General features: G+C 54.8%; 2 protein-coding genes across 13 annotated transcripts in view; both read left to right on the forward strand.

Moving 5' to 3' along the window:
• Positions 1 to 20,620, forward strand: part of Snapc4 (small nuclear RNA activating complex polypeptide 4) — a 22,425-nt gene extending 1,805 nt beyond the window's left edge. The window contains exons 2-24 of one of the 12 annotated variants that reach the window (XM_048813321.1): positions 1,555 to 1,693; positions 2,058 to 2,122; positions 3,114 to 3,281; positions 3,428 to 3,553; positions 4,061 to 4,139; positions 4,601 to 4,682; positions 5,603 to 5,707; positions 5,784 to 5,856; positions 6,216 to 6,380; positions 8,277 to 8,424; positions 8,639 to 8,745; positions 8,908 to 9,002; positions 11,708 to 11,802; positions 12,847 to 12,926; positions 13,179 to 13,658; positions 14,349 to 14,459; positions 14,557 to 14,806; positions 15,170 to 15,240; positions 15,753 to 15,866; positions 16,460 to 16,487; positions 17,118 to 18,724; positions 19,608 to 19,731; positions 20,401 to 20,620. In XM_048813321.1, coding sequence (XP_048669278.1) covers positions 1,564 to 1,693; positions 2,058 to 2,122; positions 3,114 to 3,281; positions 3,428 to 3,553; positions 4,061 to 4,139; positions 4,601 to 4,682; positions 5,603 to 5,707; positions 5,784 to 5,856; positions 6,216 to 6,380; positions 8,277 to 8,424; positions 8,639 to 8,745; positions 8,908 to 9,002; positions 11,708 to 11,802; positions 12,847 to 12,926; positions 13,179 to 13,658; positions 14,349 to 14,459; positions 14,557 to 14,806; positions 15,170 to 15,240; positions 15,753 to 15,866; positions 16,460 to 16,487; positions 17,118 to 18,724; positions 19,608 to 19,724 — 4,296 coding nt within the window. In that variant the 5' untranslated portion in view covers positions 1,555 to 1,563 and the 3' untranslated portion in view covers positions 19,725 to 19,731; positions 20,401 to 20,620. The other 11 variants (XM_048813320.1, XM_048813322.1, XM_048813319.1 and 8 more) reach the window with 11 other exon arrangements.
• A 1,985-nt stretch (positions 20,621 to 22,605) lies between these two features.
• Positions 22,606 to 24,785, forward strand: part of Card9 (caspase recruitment domain family member 9) — a 10,581-nt gene continuing 8,401 nt past the window's right edge. The window contains exons 1-4 of the mRNA XM_048813418.1: positions 22,606 to 22,704; positions 23,739 to 23,871; positions 24,031 to 24,239; positions 24,695 to 24,780. Of these exons, the coding sequence (XP_048669375.1) occupies positions 23,852 to 23,871; positions 24,031 to 24,239; positions 24,695 to 24,780 (315 nt within the window). The 5' untranslated portion in view covers positions 22,606 to 22,704; positions 23,739 to 23,851. The remainder of the gene's footprint in view (positions 22,705 to 23,738; positions 23,872 to 24,030; positions 24,240 to 24,694; positions 24,781 to 24,785) is intronic.

Below are 24,785 nucleotides of genomic sequence, written 5' to 3' on the forward strand. Positions count from 1 at the left end.
CCGGCGAGGCCGCGTGGCGCCGAGCGCGCGTCGGCCCGGGACCGGCTGGCCTCCCCGGCCCCTCGCCCCGGCGCAGGGCCGAAGTGTCTCCGAGCCCGTGCTTCTGCGGCTTCCTGGGGTTTATCAGTCCCGCCCCAAGGGGACTCGTGGCCCCGGGGAGCAGCTGGGGCTGAGTGGGCTGTCCAGTGCCCGCCGTCTTCTGGGGAGTCTATGAGGTTCTGCGCTTTGAAGGGAGAGAGGACCAGACAGCAGGGAAGGCCGGTGGCTCCTGACGCAGGAACTTGTGGCCTCGACGTCCTTTCTGCTCGGCCTGAGCAGCGTGGGAGCGAGCGGGATGAGAAGTGGCGCTCTCTGTGCAGCACAAGTTGCCTTTCCCTTTAGGGCCGGGCTTCCAGAAGAACACTGCCTGGCCAGTGTGTGCTGCAGATCTGGTTGGCTTCTCGCTGAGTTGAATTCCAGGTTTAAACGAGGTGCCTTAGCAGGAGCGATTCAGCCAAAGGGCCCCCACTGGCACATACTCTCTTTTACTGCAGGGCAGGACCCCGTCAGTTCTCATCAGGGAGAAGCCATGCCAAGGGCTGGGAAGGTTTTTCTCTTTGTTTTTGATTCTGGGTGTGTGCTTATGTTTTCTAGAATATTCTCTGCCAGTGTTTTATTCTCCCACCCTTCTCTCTTCCCAGCTTCCTTCTCCCTCCAGACTTTACTCACCAGTGTTCCCTGCACAGAAAAAGTTCCCCTGTGCTTCAGCAGATAACTGGTTCAGTGTCAACACTATCACCTGCTATTCCAAGGCTGGAGATAGGGCAGGAAATGGGCAAAGCCTTGCCTCTGGGAGCCTGCTCTCCGGGCCTGTTAATGGCAGTAGCCTAGTTCACCTTGTTTCAGTGACCATTTGTTTAGTGCCTTATGTGCCCAGCCCTGCAGCTCTGGTCATAGGTTCATATTTCACGGGAGCTGAGCATCTGGTCTTAGGCTGCTGGTGACATGGCCCTGCACTTTCTATACTAGGTGACCATTTTCCTTATGGTTGGACCTAGGAGCAGAAACCATGCAGGTAGTCTGTCCATCCACTGCTGGTACTGCTTCTAGCCTTAGCTGGCAGGGGGACATTGATAGGATGTTGGCCCCTGATAGAGCAAAGAGCAGGAGTTCTTGGGGATGCAGAAGGTTGCAGCTCTGGGGTTCCCTAGGCTGGGCCTTCCCTCTGGGGAATCCAGGGCAGGATTCTGCCATCCCCAGTAAGTATGTGTCTGAAGAAGGATGGGTCCTGGCACTTTGATGGTTGTTTGGGGGTTTGGTGTTTTTTTTTTTTTTTTGGTACCATGGATTTAACTCAGGGGCACTTAACCACTGAGACATATCTCTAGCCCCTGCCCCCCCCCACCTTTGTGTGTGTGTATTTTACTTAGATACAGGGTCTCATTGAGTTGCTTAGTGCCTCACTAAGTTGCTGAGGCTGGCTTTGAACTTGTGATCTTCCTGATTCAGCTTCCTGAGCCGCTGGGATTACAAGTGTTGTTTGTTTTTAACACCTCATAATGTATTGTGGAGCAGGCAGAAGTCATGGATGTAGATGCTGAAAGGGAGAAAATAACAAAGGAGATAAAGGAGCTGGAAAGGATTTTGGATCCCAGCTCCTCCAACATCCATGTGGAGGTTTCAGAATCAAGTCTTGATTCGGATTCCGATGCAGGTAAGCCTAGCCATCCTAGAGTGTGGCTGAAAGCGTGTGCACCCTCCGGGTTCTTTTCAGCCTCATGCTGCATAACCAGGTCCTATTTCCTGCCCAAAATAGCCTCTGCCTTTTCCCCAGCCAGAGAGTTAATCCCAGTCCTTTGTTGCTAACTAGCCCATGGGCGTGCTGGTACCCCATCTTTGCTGCCCTCTGGCCTTGGGCTCTAGGGCCCTCTGGGTAAGCATGCTGTCCTGGGAAGAGAGGGTGGGCCCAGAGCTGACTGTTGCACAGACATCCAGGATCTCTTCTATGGGCTCTCCCACAGTCCTCTAGAGGGACCACTTTCCGTTCCCATCATTTCCATCATCACCCTCCAGTACAGTGTATTTGTTTCCAACAGATTCACTGCCCAGTGAAGACTTGGAAGCTGTTGAGCCCCCAATCCTGGTAATTGCTACTTGCCCTTTTTTTTTTTTTGCATTGTAAAATTAGTACATGTTATGAAAACAAAACATCAGAGAGTATTTGTTGTTAAAATTAAAAATTGTCCCCAGAAACAGCCACTGTTAAAAGCTTAGTGGCTGTGCCTTCAGCCTTTTTCCTGAGCTGCTGGGATTACAAGCGTTGTTAGTTTTTAATACCTCATAATGTATTGTGCAGCAGGCAGAAGTCATAGACGCTGAAAGGGAGAAAATAACAAAGGAGATAAAATGCTAACTTTGTTTCTCCACATCATGCACCTGACTGCCTCCTCAGTTTGTCTGCTTTGTCTTAGTTTACCAATCTGAATAATGGGGTTGCTTGAGCAAAGATGAGCATCTAGAACAGCGCCTAGTAAACACCTAGGTTTGTCAGTTGTTATTAATCATTTTGTGTTTATTTTGAGTTTTACTTTAGGAAATTATTGCAATTTGCTTATTTTCTCAGGTTCATAGGTAAAGTCCTCTTGTATGTTTGAGGGCTGTATTGGCCCTCCTCAGGCAGAGGACACAGTCCTGAGGGCTTTGGACCGTCGCCCTCTGGTGGGTGCATTGGTGTCTCCAGCTCTGGGCTGTGATGCTCTGCAGACAATTTCCTCCTCATAACCTGTAGCAGGTGGTACAGAGAGAGAAGCAACATGAGCTAGCGTGAAGTTCAGTGTTCACAGGAACCTTTCTTTTAGTAATTGGAAGCTACTTATTTTCTCACACTGGCCCTACTTCAAACAATTGGATCTCCCTTTGTTGTGGATCAGGAATAGTGGTTGGGGACTCCCACAGACATGCCCTGCCACTCACCTGAGTCACCTCTTGGGTCCACATTTGGTGCTGTTGCACTGGAGTTGTCTCCATGTCCCAGGTGTCCAGTAGCTGGAATGTGGGTTTGTGTCCAGGGCTGTGGGGAGGGGAAATACCCCTATATCCTATTTCTTCATTTCCTGTTTGTGGCTCCTAACTAGGAAGAAGAAAGGTGGGGTGAGGCCAGCAATGATGAGGAAGACCCCAAGGATAAAACCCTCCCTGAAGACCCTGAAACTTGTTTACAGCTGAACATGGTCTATCAGGAGGTCATCCAAGAGAAGCTGGCAGAGGTCAGCTTGCTTTTGGCCCAGAACAGGGAGCAACAGGTAGGGTTGCCCATGCATGCTGACCCCCCTGATCCTGAGAGTCTGCACAACGATGCTCCTAGGACAGGGTTTTGGTTGGTCTGCTCCCCAGCCACCTCCCCTGTTTGTCCCCAAATGGCCTGCAGTTGGCCTTGTTTATGTCCCAGGAGGAGATCCTATGGGATCTGGCTGGGTCCAGAGGCCCCAGGGTGAAGGACGGCAAGAGTCTACCCCCAAACATGTACATCGGTCACTTCATGAAACCGTACTTCAAAGACAGGGTCACTGGAGTGGTGAGTGAGTGAGGCCCTGCTTCTTGTTGGCAGGGCTCAGCACCCTATGGGGAGGGGCTCTCATCTCCACAGTCTGCTGTGAGTGGTCTTAAGTTCCCTTTGGCCCTTCAGGATGACGTGATCCAACTTCCTCAAAACTTTGCTTTATCTTATGAAAGTCAAGGTCTCCTTCTTGAGTAGGCAAACCATCAGGGGCCTATTTCCCTGAGGTGGCACCATGGGCAATTAGGAAGTCTTCCATGTGGAGGTCCCAGTGTTGCTCTTAGCAGGCCTGGGCTCCTTGTCAGCCCTCATGGAGTCACTGAGTCCCCCGCTGTGCCAGTTGGCTCATACCCAGCTGTCGGCTCTGGCTACAGAGGTCTAGTGTCTGGTCTACATGTGAGCAGGCACATGAGCAGGCTGGGAGGAAATGGCTTGAGTCCCAGCCTGGGCCCTGGAGGTGCGTGCTAGACCCTGCAGGTGAATGCAGCCTGGTCTGCCACATGGTGACACCATGCGCTCTGACAGGGGCCTCCTGCCAATGAAGAGACACGAGAGAAGGCTGCTCAGGGAATCAAGGCTTTCGAGGAGCTCCTGGTGACCAAGTGTAAGAGCCCAGCCCAGCCAGTCCTCTGAGTGTGGGGACCCAGGAGGCCTTTCCCATGGCCCTGTCTCTCCTAGGCCTATTTGTCCTGTGGCCTTATGTGCTCCCTCAGGCTTTGATCACTGGGACTGGCCACTTGACCTCTTGCCTTTCTCTTGCTGGGTGGGTTCTTTTAAAAAAAAACCTGTCAAGGGGCAGATGGGGACCACCCCAAACCCCACTAATCCTGCCCTGGCTGGGAATGGTCAGCCCTGTCAGACCCTGCTGTGAACTTGGGGTAGGGCTCAGGTGAGGTCCTTTGCTAGACAAGAGGGGCCGGCATCTGGGTTGCATCTCACTGCCTAACTGGCATCCACAGAACCTCAGCACAGCTTCCTCCTCTGGAGGTGGGACCCGTAGTGATGCCCAGGGTTGCATTGGGTCCTGGGGAGTGTGGAGACTGCTATGGTGTTGTTCCTCTGCAGGGAAGCACTGGGAGAAAGCTTTGCTCCGAAAGTCAGTGGTGAGTGACCGCCTACAGCGCCTGCTTCAGCCCAAGTTACTGAAGTAAGTGGGAAAGGCATAGGTCAGCACAGCTTTTCTTGCAGTGGGAAACCTGGGTAGCCATATGGGCTCGGCAAGGTCCAGCATGCATGTTTCCTCACTCTGCCACAGCCCTACCATCCCCAGAGAGATGCTGGTGCTTGAGCTTTACCCTCCTCTGGAGGAGGTAGCCACAGACATTGCTGGCTCAGGCAGTTTCTTCTCTGGGCCTCTGTTTCCCTCATGCATGAAGCCTGCTCTCTAGGTCTGCTGGTGGGAGTGTCACATGGCCACAGGGTATCACAAAGTGCCACCTGGCTGTGCATGCTCAAAGGGTGCTGCTGCTTTGATAATTAGGTTGGAGGTACAAGTTCCTGCCAGAGCTGGGGCACCAGCAGATCCTCAGGCAGTGCCAGAGGAGGAATCACAGGATCTGATCTGGACTGACGGTCCCTTAGCCCCAGGTTCCCAGTGCCTGTGTACACCTATTGCATGGAGGAGGGAGGATGGTGTCTTTTTGATGGAGCAGATGGCATTTGGCACCAGGAGCCCTGGGCCAGACCAGGGGTTTCCGAGTGTTCACCAGCCCCCTCATGGATTGTATATGGTGAGGGTTTGTGGCAGCAACACACATCAAGTCCTTCTTGAGGCTGTGAGATAGCCAGTTCTTCCCTTCCTGGCCTGAATCAGGATGTCTGCAGCTGTCTGCATCTTGTGCACCCAGGTTTGCATGGTCGTCCAGGCTCTGAGGCACTGGCAGCAGGTAGCTACCACCTGTTTCCACAAACACATGGCAGCTCTTGCCCTGGACGATACTGTTCTGACTGTAGGCACACCCCAGAGGGGGTGCAAAGCTGAGGCAGGAGAAAGGGCACTCCGAGAGCCAGTCCCTGGCCCCCAGGAGCATGGCACCATCCACAGCCTGCTTCCATTTTGCCTTTCAGGCTCGAGTACTTGCGCCAGAAGCAGAGCCGGGTCTCCAGTGAGTCAGAGCAGCAGGCCCTGGAGAAGCAGGTTAGGGAGGCAGAGAAGGAGATCCAGGACATCAAGTGAGCCAGGGCCTTCCAGGGCTCTGGGGAGAACCAGCAGGCCAGGTATGAACCTAACACCCTGTCCCTCCTTCAGCCAGCTTCCAGAGGAGGCCTTGCTGGGGAACAGGCTGGACAACCACGATTGGGAGAAGATTTCCAATATCCATGTGAGTTGGACTCTGGCAGCTGGATGTGGGTCACATTTAGGTAGGCAGGCCACACTTTCCCTGGCCTCTTATCCCCTCAAGTCAAAGGCACATCTAGCAGTTGAGAGGAGCAAGCAGCTTCGTAGGCCCCTCGCCACTGGTGTGAGGCAGCTCTTCTGAAGTGGAAGTTTCTAAGGTTCCCAGCTTTGCATGTGAACCTGTCTCTGCTTTTTCGCTGGGCAAGGCCTTGTGAGCTGGATAGATTCCACTTATTTCTGCCCACAGGAGTGGCTGACAGGCAGAGTAACAGCTCAGTCCAGTGCTGTGTCTGAGTGTGCTTGGAGTTGGTAACCCCAATAGACTCTTTCTTGTTGGCACAGTTTGAAGGAGGCCGCAGTGCAGAGGAGATCCGGAAGTTTTGGCAGAGCTCTGAGCATCCAAGCATCAACAAGCAGGAGTGGAGTGTCAAGGAGGTGGAGCAGCTGAGGGCCATCGCAGCTACGCATGGCCACCTGGAGTGGCACTTAGTTGCAGAGGAGCTGGGGGTAAGGAGCAAGACATGAATTCATTCCCACACCACGGCCCGATTGGCCTCCAAGGGCCTCAGTGCTCGGATCCTGCTGCAGGCCCTGACTGCAATCTCTGCCGCAGTGAGCAGCTGTGCTCCAGGCTTTCTCCTCCGTCAGCCTTCTGTGAAGCTTATTTTGTTGGTATTTTCTAGTTTCTTTTGAGTTCTTAGACTGTTTTTCTGCTCTCCCAGGTGAGGTAGACAGCTGAAGAAAGGCCACAGTTCTGAGAGCAGCCTGGTGCAGAATGTCCTTTTTGTGGATTTCTAGAGAATCTTTAGTTTCAGTTCTTGTTGTTTCTTGGAACCCAGGTTTTTCTAGACTTTGGTTTTTCATTTTTAAATAGGTCTCTGAAGTCCTCGCTGTGCTTGTTGTTCCGGTTATGTTTTTTGTTTATGATCCGGTAATGTGCTCTGAAAAATCTTATTTTTAAAAGTTATCACTTTTTTAAAAAATATTTTTAGTTGTAGATGAACACAATTTCATTTCATTTGTTTCTTTGTTTGTTTTTATGTGGTGCTGAGGATGGAACCAGTGCCTCACATGTGTGCAGCAGGTGCTCTGCCGCTGAGCCCCAGCTCTAGTGATCCCTTCTTATGGCAGAGCACATGGCTGTCACAAATAGCTAGACTTGCCAAAACCTGTGTGTTTGTGTGAGAGAGAAAGTGAGCCATACCCCAGCCCTGCTGTCCACCTGCAGTCTTCCTTCCTCAGCCTCCTGAGTAGCCAGGATTTATAGGTGTGCACCACTGTGCCTGCCCAAAATGTTTAAAAATTAAAAACATTTCTTGAATTGGGCACAATGGCTCATGCCTATAATCCCAGTGACTCAAAGGCTGAGCAGGAGGATCACAATTTCAAGGCCAGCCTCAGCACCTTAGTGAGACCCTGTCTCAATTTAAAGAAGCAGAGTGGTGTGGGGGGGGGTGCTGAGATGTAGCTCATTTGTAGAGCACCTCTGAGTTTGATCCCCAGTACTCCTCCCACAAAACAAAACAACAACAACAACAACAACAAAAAAACGCATTTTCCACTCTGAGGGCCAGTCAGGCAAGTTTGGGACTGAGTGTCTTACTTTCAGACAGCTGAAGAAAGGGCACAGTCTTGCCTTGGTCAGTATGTACCCATGCACACAGCAGACCAGGTTTGGGAGGACAGTATTAGCAAGGCCCACATCAAGAGGTTGGCTGTGCAGCAACCCAGCACAGAGGCATGCCAGCACTGCAGCGAGGGCACCTCTGGGCTCACGCCTCACAGCAGCCTCAGAAGTGTTTGAGAGGAAAGCTCGGAAGCAGACCTCAGGGCTAAGCACTGCCATCCAGCCCCAGGAGTCCTCTGCTCAAGAGCTTGCTTTGAAGAAGAGGGTTCATGTTATGGGAACCTGTCCATAGAAGGCCAGTTTCCCACCAGGAGATAAGCATCAGTTGTGTAGCTAAGGGTTTGTTTGCCGGATTCTCCCTCTTGGTGTCTGGAGCTGTGGATGCCACACCAAGCACCATCCCAGCAGTGCCCATCTTGGAAATCAAGAGCTAGAGGGTACCAGCAACAGGCTTATAGATCTGTGAGGCACAGGGTAGCTCTACTCCTTCCAAGCTGGGTGCTCCCTTCCATCAAGTGTGGGAGTTGACAGGGTGGTTTAGGTATTGTTTGAAGTAGCCATTGACTCAGTATAAATGGTGGAGCCCTCTTCCAGGAGGCTGATGTTTTCCTGGTCCTGGGTAGCGGGTCTGGTGTCGCTACCTAGGAGCCACCTGTAGGAGCTAGAAGAGGAGAATGCTGGTTCACAGAAGCACGTGCCCCATGGCACTCTGGACATCCTTTCATGTGCAGGGCAAAGCCCAGTAACACCTCTGTGCTTTGTTTGGCTTTGGGAAGACCAGCCGCAGCGCCTTCCAGTGCCTGCAGAAATTCCAGGAGCACAACAAAGCCCTGAAGCGCAAGGAGTGGACAGAGGAGGAGGACCGCATGCTCACCCAGCTGGTGCAGGAGATGCGTGTTGGGAGCCACATTCCCTATCGCAGAAGTGAGTGCGCCATATGCCCTAATAGTCTGAGGCCCCACGTAGGCAGGAAAGGGACTTGCTGGAGCAGTTCACCTCTGTGCTTGTGAGAGTTTGGAGGGAAAACAATGGCTGGTCGCCCCAAGTACTGCACAACAGGATCCTTAAGGGTCAGAGTGACTTCTGTGTGCCCATTTGGATGCCAGGCCTCTCAGCCCCACAAACCCTCTATCCATAGTTGTCTACTACATGGAGGGCAGAGACTCCATGCAGCTGATTTATCGGTGGACCAAGAGCTTGGATCCCAGCCTGAAAAAGGGGTTCTGGGCCCCAGAGGAAGATGCTGTAAGTTTGTGAGCCTGAGGAAAGTTGTCTTCAGCGGAGTTCCCCTGGCTCTCCTGAGTGGCTGCTATGCTTGGCATTCGCATCTGAGCCTGACAGGCTCTGGATAGTCAGGTTACAGCTGTAACCAGAAGGTATCATTTGTCTGCCTTTCCCTTCCTATAGAAACTGCTTCAAGCTGTTGCCAAATATGGGGAGCAGGATTGGTTTAAAATCCGGGAAGAGGTGCCAGGTAGGAGCGATGCCCAGTGCAGAGATCGGTAAGTTGCATAGCACCCAGGTGAGGAAGGGCTTGTTTGGGTCACTCTCCTTAGGCTACAGGGCAGGCCAGATGGCTGACCCAGGAATGCTATGCTGTCAATGAGGAGGGTGTGGCCTAAGAATCTCTGCATACCAGAATAAGCTTTGCTTTTTTTTTTTTTTTTTTTTGTGCTGGGGCTCTCTCACTGAGCAACACCCTCAGCCCTTTTTGTTTTTTATTTTGAGACAGGGTCTCACTAAATTGCTGAGGCAGGTCTCAAATTTGCAATTCTCCTGCCTCCACTGCCTGAGTCACTGGGATTATAGGTGTGCCCTGGCATGGATAAAATATTTTTTTACAACCCAGACTTAGAAGACATTTGTACTACTAGTCAACCAGGAGTACGATGCTGGCTTCACTTGGCAGCTCCTGGTTGGTAGATCTCCTGCCCCAGAAAGCAGGTGGGCGAGGCTCCAGGCAGCTACTGCAGCCTGCTCCTTTCTTCCCTCATCTGTTTAGTAGCTCATTGAGATGCAGTTCCCGAACCTCACAACTCACTCTTTTGAAGTGTGGAGGCTAGCAGTCTTTATTGTACTCATTGAGCTATGTGGCACCACCACAGGACTTTTGACAGTCTCATCACTCCAGCAACCTCAGTGACAACACTGAGCCTGGGTCAGGAAACAGGCACAGCTCCAAAGAATGCACACAGGTGGCCAATAAACACATGAAAAGAAGCCATCATCACTATTCATTACCAAAGCAGTCAGCACCATAATGAGATACCACTTCACACCCAGTAGGGTGAACGTTATTTTTTATTTTTTTTTAAAGAAAGGTGGGTGTGGTGACATTCAACCTGTAATCCTAGCTAGTAGGGAGACTGAGGTAGGAGGACGGTGAGTTAAGGCAAGCCTCAGCAACTTAGCAACTACTGTGTCTCAAAATAAAAAATTTAAAAAGGGCTGAGGATTAGTTCAGTGATAGAGCACCCATGAGTTCAATCCTCAGTACTGCTAAGAAGAAAAGGGGAAAAAAAAAAAAAGTACTGGTGAAGATGCAGAAGAGTTGGAGCCCTTGGGTCTGGTGGGGACTTGGGGTGGTGCAAAACCCGGCAGCTCCTCCATGATGAGCAGGGTTCTACCCTGTTCAGTCAGCTTTTTTGCTGTAGTGACTAAAAAACCCAATCAGAACAATTCTAGGGGAAAACAAGTTTATTTGGGGGCTCACAGTTTCAGAGGTCTCTGTCCGTAGAAAGCTTGCTCCATTCCTCAGGGCTCTAGGTAAGGCAGAACATTGTGACAGAAGAGTACAGTGGAGGAAGGTGGCTCATGTGATGACCAGACAGCAGAAACTCCACTCACCAGATACAAAATAGATACCCACCCCAAAGGCCACGCTCCCAGGGACCCACCTCCCGCAGCCCCACCTATCCACCTCCAGCCCCCACTCAGTTAATCCCAACAGGGATTGATTCAGTGATTCGGTTAAGACTCATAACCGAATCATTTCCTTCTAAACCCTTTTAAACCTTGCATTGTCTCACACATAAGCTTTTGGGGAACACCTCACATCCAAACCATAACATACCCAAACTAATCAATAGATACAAAACCCGAAACAATTGGAAGCAGGAATTCATATACTTTGACAGCTGTATTTGAAGAAGCATTGTTCCCAAAGTGGATAAAACAAAATGTGCCATATGCATGCAGTGGAAGACTACTTAGCCTTAAATGGAAGGAAATTCAGCTATGTACTGCATTTCTGTAAATTCTGATGCACATGTGAACCTTGGAAACACTCAGAACATTGGTGTAGAGTGTTTGTTTGTTTGTTTGGTTTGTTTTATTTGGCATATTGGGGGGCAGTACAGGGGATGGAATCCAGGGTTTTACGCATGCTAGGCAAGCACTTCTGAGCTGAATCCCCAGCTGCATATATTTATGTGTACATATCCTCATAAAATATCCACTTTATCCAAAAATGTCCAATTTTTTAAAACATTTTGTTGTAGATGGACATAATACCTTTATTTTATTTATTTATTTTTATGTGGTCCTGAGGATTAAACCCAGTGCCTCACATGTGTTAGGCGAGCTCTGCACCAGTGAGCTTCAAACCCAGCCCCCACAAATGTCAATTTCTTTTGGCCATATCCTGAGGGTGGAATTGCCGGATCAAGTAGTAACTGTGTTCAGCCTTTTGAGGAACTGCCATACTATTGTTAAAAATGTGTTCCCAGCGCAGCCTGGGGTCTAGTATTCCACATCCACACCAGCTCTTGTTTCTCTGATGGTAGCCATCCTAAGGGGTGTGAAGTACTGCCTCGCTGGCTTGGGTTTGCATTTTCCTATGGCTAGTTCTGTGAGATCTTTGCATGATGTCTCTGGGCCAGATATACACATGTATATATGCACTTATCTTTGTTGAAATCTTTTGCCCATCTTTAAAATTGTTTGTCTTTGTGTTATTGACTTATAAGAGTTCTTCACGTAATCCAGATAGAAGCCCCTTATCAGATACGTGATTTGCAGATAGTCTCCCAATCTGTGGCTTATCTTTCTGCTTTCTTTGAAGTAGAAAATTATTAAATTTTGATAAATTTGTTTATATTTTTCTTGTGCTTTTGGTGTTATGTCTGAGAAATCGTTACAGAAGCTGGACAGCTGTGGAAAGTATCTTGGCATCTAAATTGTCCCTTTATTTCCATGTCCCTTTCAGATATCTCAGAAGATTACATTTTAGTTTGAAAAAGGGGCGATGGAATGCAAAAGAAGAGGAGCAGTTAATTGAATTAATAGAAAAATACGGTGTTGGTGAGTTGTGGAAGTGTTCGCTCCTCTAGATCCTGCCAGCCTGGAGCTCATGGTGAAGGCTTGCAGATCCTACAGGCCTATGGTTCACTGCTGCCTGAGATTAGCTCTCTGGCCTCATTTCTTACTGTTTTGACAATGGTGGTGGTCTCTCCCATTACAAATTTGGGGGGTTTTGTTGTGTTGGTTTTGGTGCTGGGGATGGAAACCCCTCATGCCTGCTAGGCAAGCCCTTAGCCACAGAGCCACATTCTGGCTCCCTTTTATGAGTTACTGCGTATTCACTACAGGAAATCTAGAAGTAGAATAAGGCAGCCACCCCAGACCCGAGGCACTGCTGTTGCCGTGTGCCCACCACCACTTGCCCTGTGCAGCTGCTACTCAGCCCTTGCCTGGTCTTGTGACCTGCTGCTTAGCTCACTGTGGCAATGGCACTGACCACTCTCCTGCCTTCAGTGGCTACATTGTATTTCCCTGGAGTGCAGAACATACCTTATTTAATCAGCCTTCTCCTGACAGATATTTAAATTCTTACTACTTCTTTTGTGATTTTTAGCTAAGTCTTCACATTTGTAATATCTCCTCAGAGTTATCCTAGTTAAGGAATTGCTAGGCTTAAGGATATCCAAACACAAAGACTCTTGTCACCTGTTGTCACACTGCCCAATAAAAGCGGCTCCTGGTTTCCCTCCCACCCAGTACTACCCGAAAGGGGGCATAAATCCCTGGAATGTCCAGTGTGCATGGAGCCTGATTATAACAGATTGTGGGAGACCCACGTTTAGAATGTGTGGGTGACTTTTCCTTCTTGGTTGCATGTTTGCCAGTACTTCCCTGATCACCCCAAGACTCGGGTGCTGCCAAACTGCAGGTGCACCAACATAAGTGACGTCTGCTCCTTGCCAAGCCTAGGAAGCTGTGCAGGAAGCCCTTCCCCAGGAGCCCAGGCTCAGCTCCTGCAGGCAGCAAGCCCTCTTTCCAAGCTGATGAGTGTATCCTTGGAGAGAATCAGGATGAAGCTGTTTCCATGTGGTTTTGCTTTTGTAGGTCACTGGGCGAAAATAGCTTCTGAACTACCCCATCGCTCAGGCTCCCAGTGTCTAAGCAAGTGGAAGGTCATGGCTGGGGTAAGATACCTGTTTGTTTGGGGAGCTTTCCTGAAAGTCAGACAGAAGGCCCCATCACCTGGAATACCTGGGGGAGGGGAGGGGAGGGGCCTTCGGTTTTGGGCCCTGGCATTGGGTTGTCTTCAGGCCAGGGGCAGAGGGAGACCAGCCTGGTCAGCAGCTGCTTTCTACCCCTTGAGGTGTTCCTGTTTGAGGGCCTGTCCTTCAAACCTGGGCAGCAGAGGCCTCCAAGTGACCCTTTCCTCCACTTAGAAGAAGAAGAGTCTCCGGAGGAGGCGACGGCGGCCCTGTCGCAGAGTCCGCTGGAGCTCCGATAGCAGCAGCAGCTGTAGCACTGGAGGTGGCGGCAGCAGCAGCAGCAGTAGCAGCAGCAGCAGCGAGGACCCAGAGACAGAGCTAGAGGAACCCCGGAAGGGCCTCAGAGGGCCACTGTCCCCAAAGTACACAGTGCCAGACATGGACCTGTGGGTCCCTGCCAGGCAGAACACCAGCCAGCTGCAGAGGGGAGGGGCTGGGGGCTGCTCAGGACACCCTGCTGCCTTCACTGGCCCTTCTAAGGAGTTTGATGCTACCCAAGGTTGCAGTAGGGAAGCTTCCAGCACAGCCTTGGCTCCTCAGGAATTGAACCAGAGAGAGGCCCCTACCGGGATCCACAGCCCCGTCCCGAGAGGTGTCCAAGACCCACACTTGGCAGACCCTCACCCAGCAAGCCTGGAGGAGCCAGCCTCTGAGGTGGGTTCCAGGCCCCTAGGTGCATCCCTGGATGTATGCAAGGGGAGAAGTGGGTACCCTGTACTCTTGGTGGCCACTGAGGCTGGTGTTCAGTGACACTGTGGCAGCCTGGTGTGTGGCCTAGCCACCAGCCATGTTCCTTTATTGTGCATTAGAAAGTTCTTTTTTGGGCTGATGTTAGAATTGCCCATGTGCAGCAGCCTTTGTAGAGAATAGCAGCCTCCAGTGTTCCCAGCTCTGCTTCAGAAGCCCAGGGGAGACCTGCTTCAGGGCCATGGCTGAGTGGGCACTTGGACTGGGAGGCATTTGTGAAACTTTACATCCAAGTTAGGGGACAGGGAGAAGCCATTTTCCCCCATCTGTGTGACATCTCCTGTGCAGGCTAGCCCAGCTAGTCACGTACATGGACTTGTCGCCCTCTGTTTTAAAAGAGTTGGGGCACTGGGTGCAGAGCAGTGGTGCCCCAGCTGCCCCCGGGTGGAGCATAGCCCACAGCAGCACCCTCACCTCGAGGGCCGTTTCTGGCAGCCTCTCTCCTGGGAGCCAGGCCTGGCTGAGGGCTGCACGTGTCCTGTGCAGACCTTCCCAGCGTGGAGTGGCGCCCATGGCCTGCAGGCTAGGCTCTGGCCCAGGGAAGTCCATAGTAGCACAGGCTTCAGGCCCCCACATCCAGCCTCCTCTCCTGGTCAGGGTGGACAGCATCTGCTGAAAGTACCCCTGATGACAGTACAGAAGGTGCTGAGGACCAGTATGGCCGTCCAGAACCGCACACTGGTGAGGGCCCAAAGCACTTACGTCCTGGTATGAGTGGTCTCTTTCTTGTCTGTGACCATACATTGAGGGAGTTGGGGATACTGTGGCCCTTTTGGCCAGGGGCCCAGGTGCCTTCTTCCTGCAGAAGGAGAGGCTGAGGCAGCCGTCCCCACCTGACTCACCCCCAGGGCCTGGCCCTGGTGACGGCATGGCTGGGCCTTACCTATGGCAGCTGAGGCATGGAACCTTCCAGAATGGACAGCAGCACCGGAGACATAATCTGCACCGGAGGCTCCTCGAGCGTAGACTTCTGTTGGCTGTGACACCATGGGTGGGTGATATCGCCCTGCCCTGCGCACAGGTCCCCCCCAGGCCTGCAGCTGTGCACACTAGAGGTACTACCCATGTACTGGGAGCCTCCTGTGGGGGCTGAGGGTGGAGACAGGGTGCCTGGTGGTCTATCAGGAGTCTGAGAAATGGGCCATGCCTGGGGTCAGGCTGCTGTGAGGGGCAGAGGCAACTGTCCCCACAGGTTTGAGGAAACAGGGCCAGCCTTCCTTCTGCCCTTGCTGGTCTTCCTGCTATGTGAAGGGACAGCTGTGTGGGGTTCTTTGGGTAGTGGGAGGGCTTCTGTCCCTTGGTGCTTGTGTGGGACAGGGTTCTGGCTTCTCCTTGCCCCTGCCTCTACCACCTTGAGAGATCTCGGACTCCCAAAGGCGACCTCGGTAGCTGGAGCTGTTTCCCTTGTGTGCCCTCAGCTAACACCATCAGAATGCAGTTAGAGCCCACCCGGCTGGCCAGCACCCCAGTGTTCACGCTGCTGATTCAGGTGAGCCACCTGAGCAGGAGGCTGTTGGCTTTCTTCTTTTGGTGGAGACTTGAAGTTTGCCAGGGGTTTACTTCTTGAAGTCTGGGTTATCTAAAGTTCCAGTCCTTGGAAACAGTCCTCTGGGGTCGACAGCTTTCAGCAGATAAATATGGAAGGGGCAGCTGGTCATTCCATTTAACCCCTTATGTAAAATGGGGATAGGCACCAGAACCCCAGGTCTAAGTGGAGGATGAGCAAGAGGGAGGAGGCCTGGTGCACACTCAAAGGCTAACCAGAAGGAAGGGAAGGCAGCCTTGGACTGGGGCAGCCCGAGAACCTAAGTCCAATCTGAGGGCACCCGAAGCTCTGGTGGCCTCCAGCTGGCTCCAGCCAAACCTTGGGCTGTGAATCTGATCCTGAGGGCAGCCTCGTGGGGACTACAGTCGGGGCCGCGCCCCCTCCTACTAATAACTTAGGCACTTGGACCCTATGGGGCTGGGGAGGGGGCGTGCCCTTACCCCAGTGTCCCTCAGCTGTTGCAGATCGACACTGCTGGCTGCCTGGATGTTGTTCGTGAGAGGAAGACCCAGCCACCCACATCACTCCAGTCTGGCACCCAGGGCCTGCCACCACATCTTCTGCAGGTAGCAGCCTCAGGGTCCAGTTCCCTTGGAGGAGTGGGGCCCACCTCCCAGAGCAGCCTTCCCTGCTGTGCTCCTCCAGGGAGGGAGACCTATGCATGCCCACAGTGAGGGTCTGAGCCCTGACAGGCTTCTTGGCGAGTCCCAGGCAGGTGCAAGCGGGATGACACCGAGGCGTGCCAGGTTGTGGACCTTGTGCCTCTCCCAGGACACCACCTGTCCCAGGCAGAGGTTGGGAGCTGCAGGCACCTCATACTTCAGAAACTAAACACTCAGGCTTAACAGGAGACCTGGCCCTGGAGCTGTCTCCTGGGGAGGCTGGGAACCACAAAATGGTATCACTAGGCTGCGCATCAAGTACGGCTTCATGGTCTGCACAGGCCACAGACCCCACGCTGCGGCAACCACCAGATGAGCTCTGGCAGGGGCGCCTGCTCCTGGAGCCCCAGCATCAGGCTTTCAGCCACTGTCATGGCCCCTGAGCTCTGTTCAGAGCTGGGCTGAGGGTCTAGAGAGTATCAAAGGTCGGTCTGGGTGGGGAGAGGTGATCTGAGCCCAGCGAGGACATCCTGCAGGCTGACTGTCTCTTTCCTTTTCAGGCTCCCTCCTGTGCCCAGAGCACCCCAGGTACCACCCCCACACTTCTCTCTGTCTTGGTGGGAAAGGCAGCATCTGCCACACTGGTGCCACAGCTCCAAGCAGCACAGCCTGTGGCCCTGTTGGTGGGTGTCTGTTGAATCCCACCCCGGGGCCAAGAGCTGGCTGGGCAAGCCCAGGGCTGCTGGAGTCCTTGCCTGCCTGCCCTGAGGCAGCCCAGGCAGAGAATCAGGAGGCCAGAGGTTGCCTCTAGCAAAGGCTGTTCCTAATGGCAGTCACCAGTCACCCATGCCAGCAGAACCTGGTTCTGGACCTGTCCTAGGACCTTGAGGGGACAGTGCTTTGTCACAGGAGGGGGAACAGTGGGGCCAAATAGCCCTGGTCTGGAAGATTCTTAGGGTTTAGGCTAGTCTCGGGCCATTCATTATTAAGCAGGCTGGGCTGCCTGTACTGTGGTCAGAGCATTGGAGTTTGAGGGTCTATGAGGTGAAAGATCTGGCGGTAAGCAGCTGGAGCCCTTGGTCTAGAACCTGACTCCCATCCCTTCTGTGATGACTCCCATCCCTTCTGTGAAAAAGCTGCCCCCTGCAGGGGCCTCTTGATGTCCCTAGGTCCAGAGCCTGGGCTTCCCATCAGCTGTGGATGTCTGTCCCTCTACAGGATGCCCCTTCCCAAATGTGCCAACCCGGAATGCTACAAAGAGTGCCAGCCACAGAGGGAGCACAGGACAGGAGTCCTGCCAGGCCAACTCCACCTCACCCCAAGTGCCTGTGGCGGCCCCACGCGGTCCCCGACCCAAGCCTAAGACTGTATCAGAGCTGCTTCGGGAGAAGCGGCTCCGTGAGGCTCGTGCCAGGAGGGCCACCCAGGGCCCAACTCTTCCTCCCCAGCTGCTGGTCTCCCCTGTGACCCTTGGGCCCCCTGTGCTGCCAGCCCCTCAGCCTCAGGGTTCCCCAGCCACAGGTCCTGTCTCCAGTACAGACTGCTTTGGGCCTAGGGCCCCCATGGCAGCCAGTGCATGCCCGTCTGGCTGTTGGCAGGAGACTGGGGTTTCAGACAAGGACGAGGGACTCCCCACCCTACAAGCCTTGCCTCTCAGTCCCGCCCCAAGCCCTGGCCAAGTCCCCGTGGGCTGCCCTCTGAGCATTCTGGGACAGTCTCAGGCCCCTACCACATCCCGGAAGCAGGGCCTACCTGAGGTTCTGCCCTTTTTCCCCGCAGCGCCCAGCCCCACTCAACTGCCCATGCAGCCCCTCAACCTGACGCCTGCTCTGGGCACACACAGAAGTGGGACCCCCCTGGCAGCCAGCATCCCCTTGCCTGTCACCTGGGTGCTCACAGCCCAGGGGCTGCTCCCTCTGCCAGTACCAGCAGTGGTGGGCCTCCCTGGTCCCACAGGGCTACCTGTGAAACTCCCACCACCCTGCTGTGAGGCTCCTGCTTGCCCCTCACAGCCCAAGGCCAGTGTGGACACAGAGCCAGCCCCCTCTTCCAGGACTGACACCTCAGCTCCCCCAACTTGCCCCCTATCCCAGAGTCCTCTAGAAGTCGGTGGTAATGTTCCTGGCGCTCTTGGAGAGGCCCAGGTGGTCAAGGAGGCTGCAGTGCCAAGGACGTCTTCCCAGACCAACTGCCCTGAAGCAGAGTCCCCCCGGCCCAGCCAGCTCTCTGTTTCTGTTGGCACTGGTCCCACAAATGGCTCAAGAGGGACACTGGAGCCTGGGGGGCCTCTGGGTCTAGAGAAGCCACAATTGTCTGGGTCCGAGAAGGGGGCCTTGGATCTGAGCCTGCTCTCCCTGGAGAGTGAGGCAGCCACACGGCAGTGGCTAAAGGGACAGCAAGGGGTTCATGTGCCCCCACTGGGGAACAGGCTACCCTACCATCCCCCTACCCTGTCCAGCCTACGAGCACTGTCCAACCTCCTGCTCCACAAGAAGGCCTTAGAGCACAAGGCCTCCTCCCTAGTGGCCAGTGGGGCAGCTGGGGCGCTGCAGACCTCGTTGGAGCTGGTGCGGAGGCAGCTGCAGGACAACCCAGCCTACCTTTTGCTGAAGGCACGGTTCCTGGCAGCCTTCACAGTGCCTGCTCTCCTGGCCACCCTGGCCCCCCATGGCATCCGTACCACCCTGTCAGTGGCCACAAGAGCCAGCTCTGAGAGTGAGGATGAGGACCTCCTGAGTGAGCTGGACCTTGAAAACAGGGACAACTGGTTAGGCTGTGCATCCAGTAGAACACAGGCAAGGCCAGCAACCACGGTCCCCATCCAGGTAAGGGTGCCAGGCTCAGCTGCACTTTCCTGCCTACATGTCCTTCCTGCCTGGCGTGGCAAGTTGGGGCTGATGAAGTGGCACAGGGACACTGGCTGCATGTCCCACAGGAGGAAAAAGCTGGCCCACGCTGCAGAAACTCAGCCCTGCCACTCAGGGTCCCCCCCCCCCCAAGTGCTGGGTGGGTGTTAGGAAGAGCTCGTGGTAGCTGAGCTGGCCAGCTCTGAGCTCTGCCCACCACAGGCACACACCTGACCCAGGGCTTCTGCTTAGGACATTTTCTCATCTGTGTTAGCAATACTTTTCTTTCTTGTCCCACCAGAACCTTGAAACAAAATGTTGGGGACATTGTTGTGGCCTCCTGGCTGCCCCTAGGGAGCCACAGACACCAAAACCCCTGCCCCTGTTGCCAGGTGTCAGACCTTTGTGCCTGACCAGGGTGGGCTTCAGCCTTGCAGGGGTACCTGTGGGCAGCAGCCTCCAGTGATGCCCTCCCCAGGATTTCCAGGTGCAGCCTTCCCCTTCCCCCTGAGGTGGTCGCTCCCTTCCCAGGGGGGCCAAGCCCTGTTCCTCAGCACTGTCCCTGCTGTCCCTTGCCTCAGAGCAGAAGGCTGGCCATGAAGGGTTTCCTTAAAGTGGGTTGGCGATGCCTTTGTGAGGGAGAAAGCCCCCTGTGGGCTCCAGGAAGGCCTGCTGCAGCCCCTCCCTGGCTGGTTCACAATGTGCCCTGTCCTGAGTGAGGACAGATCCAAGAAACTGGCCTGTTCTGTTTGGGTCAAGACTGGCTAGTGCTTTCCCCTCAAGGCCTTTCTCTGTGCCCCCATCCACTGCCCATTGTGGTGGGGGTCACTCTTATTTGTCCTTGCCTGGGCTCTTATTTCAGGGAGCTCTGGTTTCTAGCGAGGGTGCTGTTCCCTCCCACTTGGATACCTTTGATGACCTTGATGTGCTCAGGACCAGGCATGGCCGGCATGCCCGGAAGCAGAAGCCCCTGCTGTGAGCAGCAGGTGAGTCCCAGGCTCTGCAACCAGGAGAGCTGGGTGCCTCCTCTGTTGGGGAGCACCAAAGCTGAAGCCGGGTGTGAGGGTCCACAGGCTGTTTGTGTGTATGGGCCTGGTAGGAACAGGGCCAAGTCACACAGGCTCTCTATCCTCCCACCTACCCACCCTGTGTGCTTCAAGGCCTCTGCACAGCTGTCCCCTCTGCCCATAGGATTACAAGGCTCCTCCCTCCCCTTGCTGAGTCTCCACTCCATCCTGGTGTCACTGATTATGTCACCTACCACATGCTACCTGTGTAGTTATGGTCTACCCATGGCCTTGAGCCCATAAGAGCACTTTGCTTTTGCTCTGGCCCTTGTCCTGGACAGCAAGTGCCTTATAGGCCCTGGTATGTTTGGGTTGAGAAGAGGGAGTCAGGTCAGCCCACCCAGAGGCAAGAGCAGTTGCTTTGACCACAGGACAGGTCCTGGAGCTGGCAGGAGTGGCAGGATGATGTGGCGGAGGGTGGCAGTGTCCTGGTGTTCCAGCTGGTCTTCTGTGCATCCGACCCTGGGTTCCAGTGCCTTTCCCCATGTGGCGCAGTGTCGCTGGCCGTACTGTCTGGGGTCTGGCTGCATGTACTGGGCCCTCCTGGAGTCGAGTGCCCCCCACCATCAGTGTGCTCCTGTGTTTCAGAACAAGGACATAGAGCCCGCGCCTACCCCAAGAGCCCATCGTCCACCGTACAGGAGAAAATAGCCAGGGTCTGGAGAGCTGCTGCCTGTAGTAGGCAGGAAGAAACCCAGCAGAGTGGCCACGTTGGTTGTCCCAGGCTTGGCTGGTCTCTAAGTACAAAGCTCAGTGTTTGAAGGAATAAAGTAAATGTTCGATTTTTCAATTAAAAAGCAAGACAAGCTTTTGTGATTTTGTTGTCTTAGGGTACCGGGTGGTAGACCCAGACTGCCACCAGAATTGTACCACCCGTCAGCTCTGGGGCTGCATGGGACACCAGCTGGCTCAGCCTCCTTTGCTGGACCTTGAGCTCATGGCCCCTGAGCTCTGGAGAGGTTAGAGAAGTAGCTCCTGTCTGTTTTGTGGAAACAGGCTGTGGCTCTGGCCACACTGGCCCCAGGCAGCGTCCCCAGGACCAGTGGCCACCTGCCTGCCCACAGTCACAGCAGCGGCTCCCTCCCTCTGGTGGTTCCTTTCCCGTGGGCATTTCCTGGCTCCGGGCCAGAGCCCAGCCATGTGCCTGCCCCTTTGCTTTCCCAGTCCTGTCTTCTCATGTGGCTTCCCACTCGCCCAGGCCTGGGACCCTCCTGTGGCTTGGTTGTCATCACTTACTTCATTTTCTCACTGGAGATTTCCAGCTCAGAGAAGTAAAAGGAGGGGTGCCTGTCCAGGTCCTGATCGTTTGGGGACCATCACAGGCACTGGACCCGCCCTTCGGCTATTAGGCTCTGCTGCTGCAAGTGTACACCGCCACCAGTATCTAGTTTTCCTCGTTGATTCCTCTAATCTGCGGGTTGTAGAGTTTTCTTAAAATTTATTTCCAAATACTTGGGAATTTTCCAGATATCTTTCTGTTGCTAACTCCTAGCCTAATTCTGATAAGTCTGAGAACATGACTTCAAAGTATATTTGTGGTCCTGGAGATCAAACCTAGCTACAGTTCAGTGGTACAGCTCCCCTAACCTTTTTTATTTTATTTTGAGTCAGGGTCTTAAAAGTTGCCCAAGCTAGCCTCTAACTTGGAATCCTCCTGCCTCAGCCTCCTAAGTCCCTGGGATCACAGGCATGTCCACTGTGTCCAGCAATGTCTTTATTCTTCAGAATACACACCTGGGGCTAGGGGAGTAGCTGAGTGATGGAGCACTTACTCAGTATGTGCAGGTCTGGCTTCCATCCCCAGCACTGCAAAGACAAAACCCCAGAAAAGACACCTTTGTCCCTCATGAACAAATGGGATGCTCTAGGCAGGGGAGCCCCTGCCACTTCCCTGCTGTGACAGCACAGCCTGGGTCACCTCTGCAGTCAACGAGGAGGTGCTGCCAGGGCCTGGAGCTGGAACATCCCTAACTGCCTGCTCCTCCACACATGGGCAGGGCTGCTGGCCCTCCGTGGAATCCAGCAGGAGAGCTGGTCTCGCAGGGTCAGAGGCCATGCAGGGAGTGGTCAGGGGAGCTTCCCACCCTTTCCACTCACCCCTTCTTGGTAGCTGTTGCCTCAGCCTGACCGGGCAGGCCAGGTGTGGCTCCGTCCAATCAGCTCCTCCTGCTGAAGTGGGGCCTGGGGCTCTCCACACCCCTCAGGGACCAGGCTCCAAGGACCACCCTAGATGTGGGCCAGAGAGGACTCTGTTGCCTGTCACCCATTGGCTTTGGCCGAGCTTTGCCTGCCATCAGCTTCTGGGAGTACCCCCCCATGCATCCTGGTAGAAAGGGAGACTGGCATGGGGGTTCCCAGTGGCAAGGACAGGGAGGACATCAGGGTGCCTCACCCCCTGTGGAGGGCTTAAATGTCTAGCTGGACAGTGGGCTGGCAGCAGTGTGCCGCAAACATGTTATTACTCCTGACCTCTGGTAGGTCACCCAGCCCTGAGACCATGTGCCCTCCGGGGTGCCATGGTGGGTTGGCCTCCTCTAGCCCAGGAGGGCCTTTGCCCTTCTTTCCACGTTTTCAGGTGCCCTAAGACCTGGGACCCTGTCCCTGGGCAGGCAGGCTCCTCTGTTCCCCAGAGGACTTCCACTTCCCTCCCCTGGGGCCGCCCTGGCTGTCAAACCAGAAGCAGGCCACCAGGGACTGTCCCCCTGCGGGAGGACAGGCCTGCCTTAGTGGTGTTAACCAGAACACAGCAGGAAGTCAGAGCCTCCCTCTGAGCTCCACCCTCGCTCCCTCCAGCACCAAGCTGCCGACAGCATCTCCCAGAGACCCTGGCAGCCCCAGATCCTGGTGTTCCCACGGCCAGGACAGCACGCAGCTGGCAGGTGGCTCCTGCAGGTAGGCTGGCCTGGAGCCCTTCAGGAGATCGGCATGGGGGAAGGTGGCTGGGAGACCATAGTCTTGCTGGGGACCCTGAAGCACATGCCTAGAGCAGTGCTGTGCTCCCACAGGCCAGCCATGCGGCCTCAGCGATTCCCGGGCCCTGCACGGCCACTCTGCAGAGACCTGTTTGCTCAGAGGAGTCAGTGGTGGGAGTTGGTGTGGGCCATGTGGATTCGGGCCAGAAAGACAGTAAAAGCCCAGTGTTCCCAGGGCTGTCCCCTGGGCCACCAGCCTGGGCAGGGAATCGGTGCAGCAGGAAGCTGAGGAGTTATTCAGAAGAGCATGCCTGTCTCAAGGGCCAGTGGCCCAGCCAGCTCCTCTGGCCGGTCAGGGCCCCATCCCTGTCTCAGGGAGGTAGAGCTGCTCGGCTGCTGCCACCTTGGCCCAGTCCTGAAGCCAGTCACTTGAGCTGTGCACTGGTGAAAGAAGATATCAAAGGGTGGGCCCTCATGGGAAGACCCCTTGTCTACAGCTGGCCTGAGTGTCCCCAGCCTGGCAGGAGCCAGGCCCTCTCTGGGCCAGAGAGTGCAGGGGTCACCAGTGCCCAGGACCTGAGAACCATGAGAGGGTGCGGCAGCAGCTTCCCTGGGCAACAGGCAACCCTGCCAGCCCCTCGCAGCATGCCCGGGTCTAGGGTAATGGCAAATGCCCCCGTGAGCAGCCCTCCACCGCCCTCCCTAAACAGCTCCGTGACACGGGGAGCTGCCATGGAGCTGTTGCATCACCAGCCCATGGCCAGCGGAAGGACTGGGGGGCAGGGGCCTTGGGGGATGAGGAAGTCCTCCACAGCCTGGCTCCCTTCCAAGGCAAAGGTGGGAGGGCCACCAGCCAACCTGCCCCTCGCCCAGCCCGGATGCTGGACAGCCAGGACTCACAGTGCCATGCAGGGTGGCCCCGTGGGACAAACCTCCTCCCACCACTTTGGAATGTCATGGTGCAGGGGAATGTTCTTCTCTTAGACCCCAGCTGTTCCTCTCATATTTACCCAGGTGATTCAGGAAGAAAGCAAGCTGGGCAGAGGGGCAGGGCCGGAGCTCAAAGAAGGAGACGGCTCGGTAGCCTGACAAGGAGCTGTCCCAATGCCTCTGCTGTCCCTGGGGAAATGGTCATGCAGCCAGGAATGTGAGGGTAAACCCCTCAGATGCCCCTGGGTGGGGCTCCCTGGTGGCCCTGCCCAAAGCCCTGGCAGGACACCTGTACACTTGGTGTGGGCTGACCCTGGGGCTAGGCTCCAGGCCAGGGGCACAGCAGGTGGGCATTTACCTCAGCTGCTCTCGCCAGCTCCAGCCACCAGCCTGCGGAGGCCATGTCGGACTATGAGAATGAGGACGAGTGCTGGAATGCCCTGGAGGGCTTCCGGGTCAAGCTCATCTCTGTCATCGACCCTGCCCGCATCACGCCCTACCTGCGCCAGTGCAAGGTTCTGAACCCTGATGACGAGGAGCAGGTGCTCAGTGACCCCAACCTTGTCATCCGCAAGCGGAAAGTGGGTCAGTGTTGCCCCCGCCTGCTGCCCCAAGGATCCAGGCCCCAGGTGGCTGCTTTGTGCCTCCCTGGCCCTGGCCCACCCAGGTGGACTGTGAGCCCCAGCCTCCATCCTGAGGACGGAGTGGAGGTCCCCTCCCATGTTGCTGGAAGCTATGATTGGAGTGGCAGGGAGCTCACACACCACTGAGGCCCTGGGAGGCCTGGGGTGGGCGGGCAGCACTTTGTCCCCATCGTAGGCCACCTGCAGGGCACCTCCATCAGATCATTAGCCTGACCTCTGTGTTGGGCAGGCCAGGCCTGGCCAAAGCCGGGTGGGGCGGGCAGGGGCACACACAGCTTGGGGTACCTTGTGCCCAGAATGTACCCCACCTGCACCTTGGGAGCCTCCTCCCCAGCCCTGGCCCTGCCCCCCCACCCCCAATGCCCCAATCCCCAGCCCTGCCTCTCTGGCCTGCAGGCGTGCTCCTGGACATCCTGCAGAGGACAGGTCACAAGGGCTATGTGGCCTTCCTCGAGAGCCTGGAGCTTTACTACCCACAGCTATATAG

This window comes from Marmota marmota, unplaced genomic scaffold, assembly GCF_001458135.2.
Source record: "Marmota marmota marmota unplaced genomic scaffold, marMar, whole genome shotgun sequence".
Taxonomy (NCBI): domain Eukaryota; kingdom Metazoa; phylum Chordata; class Mammalia; order Rodentia; family Sciuridae; genus Marmota; species Marmota marmota.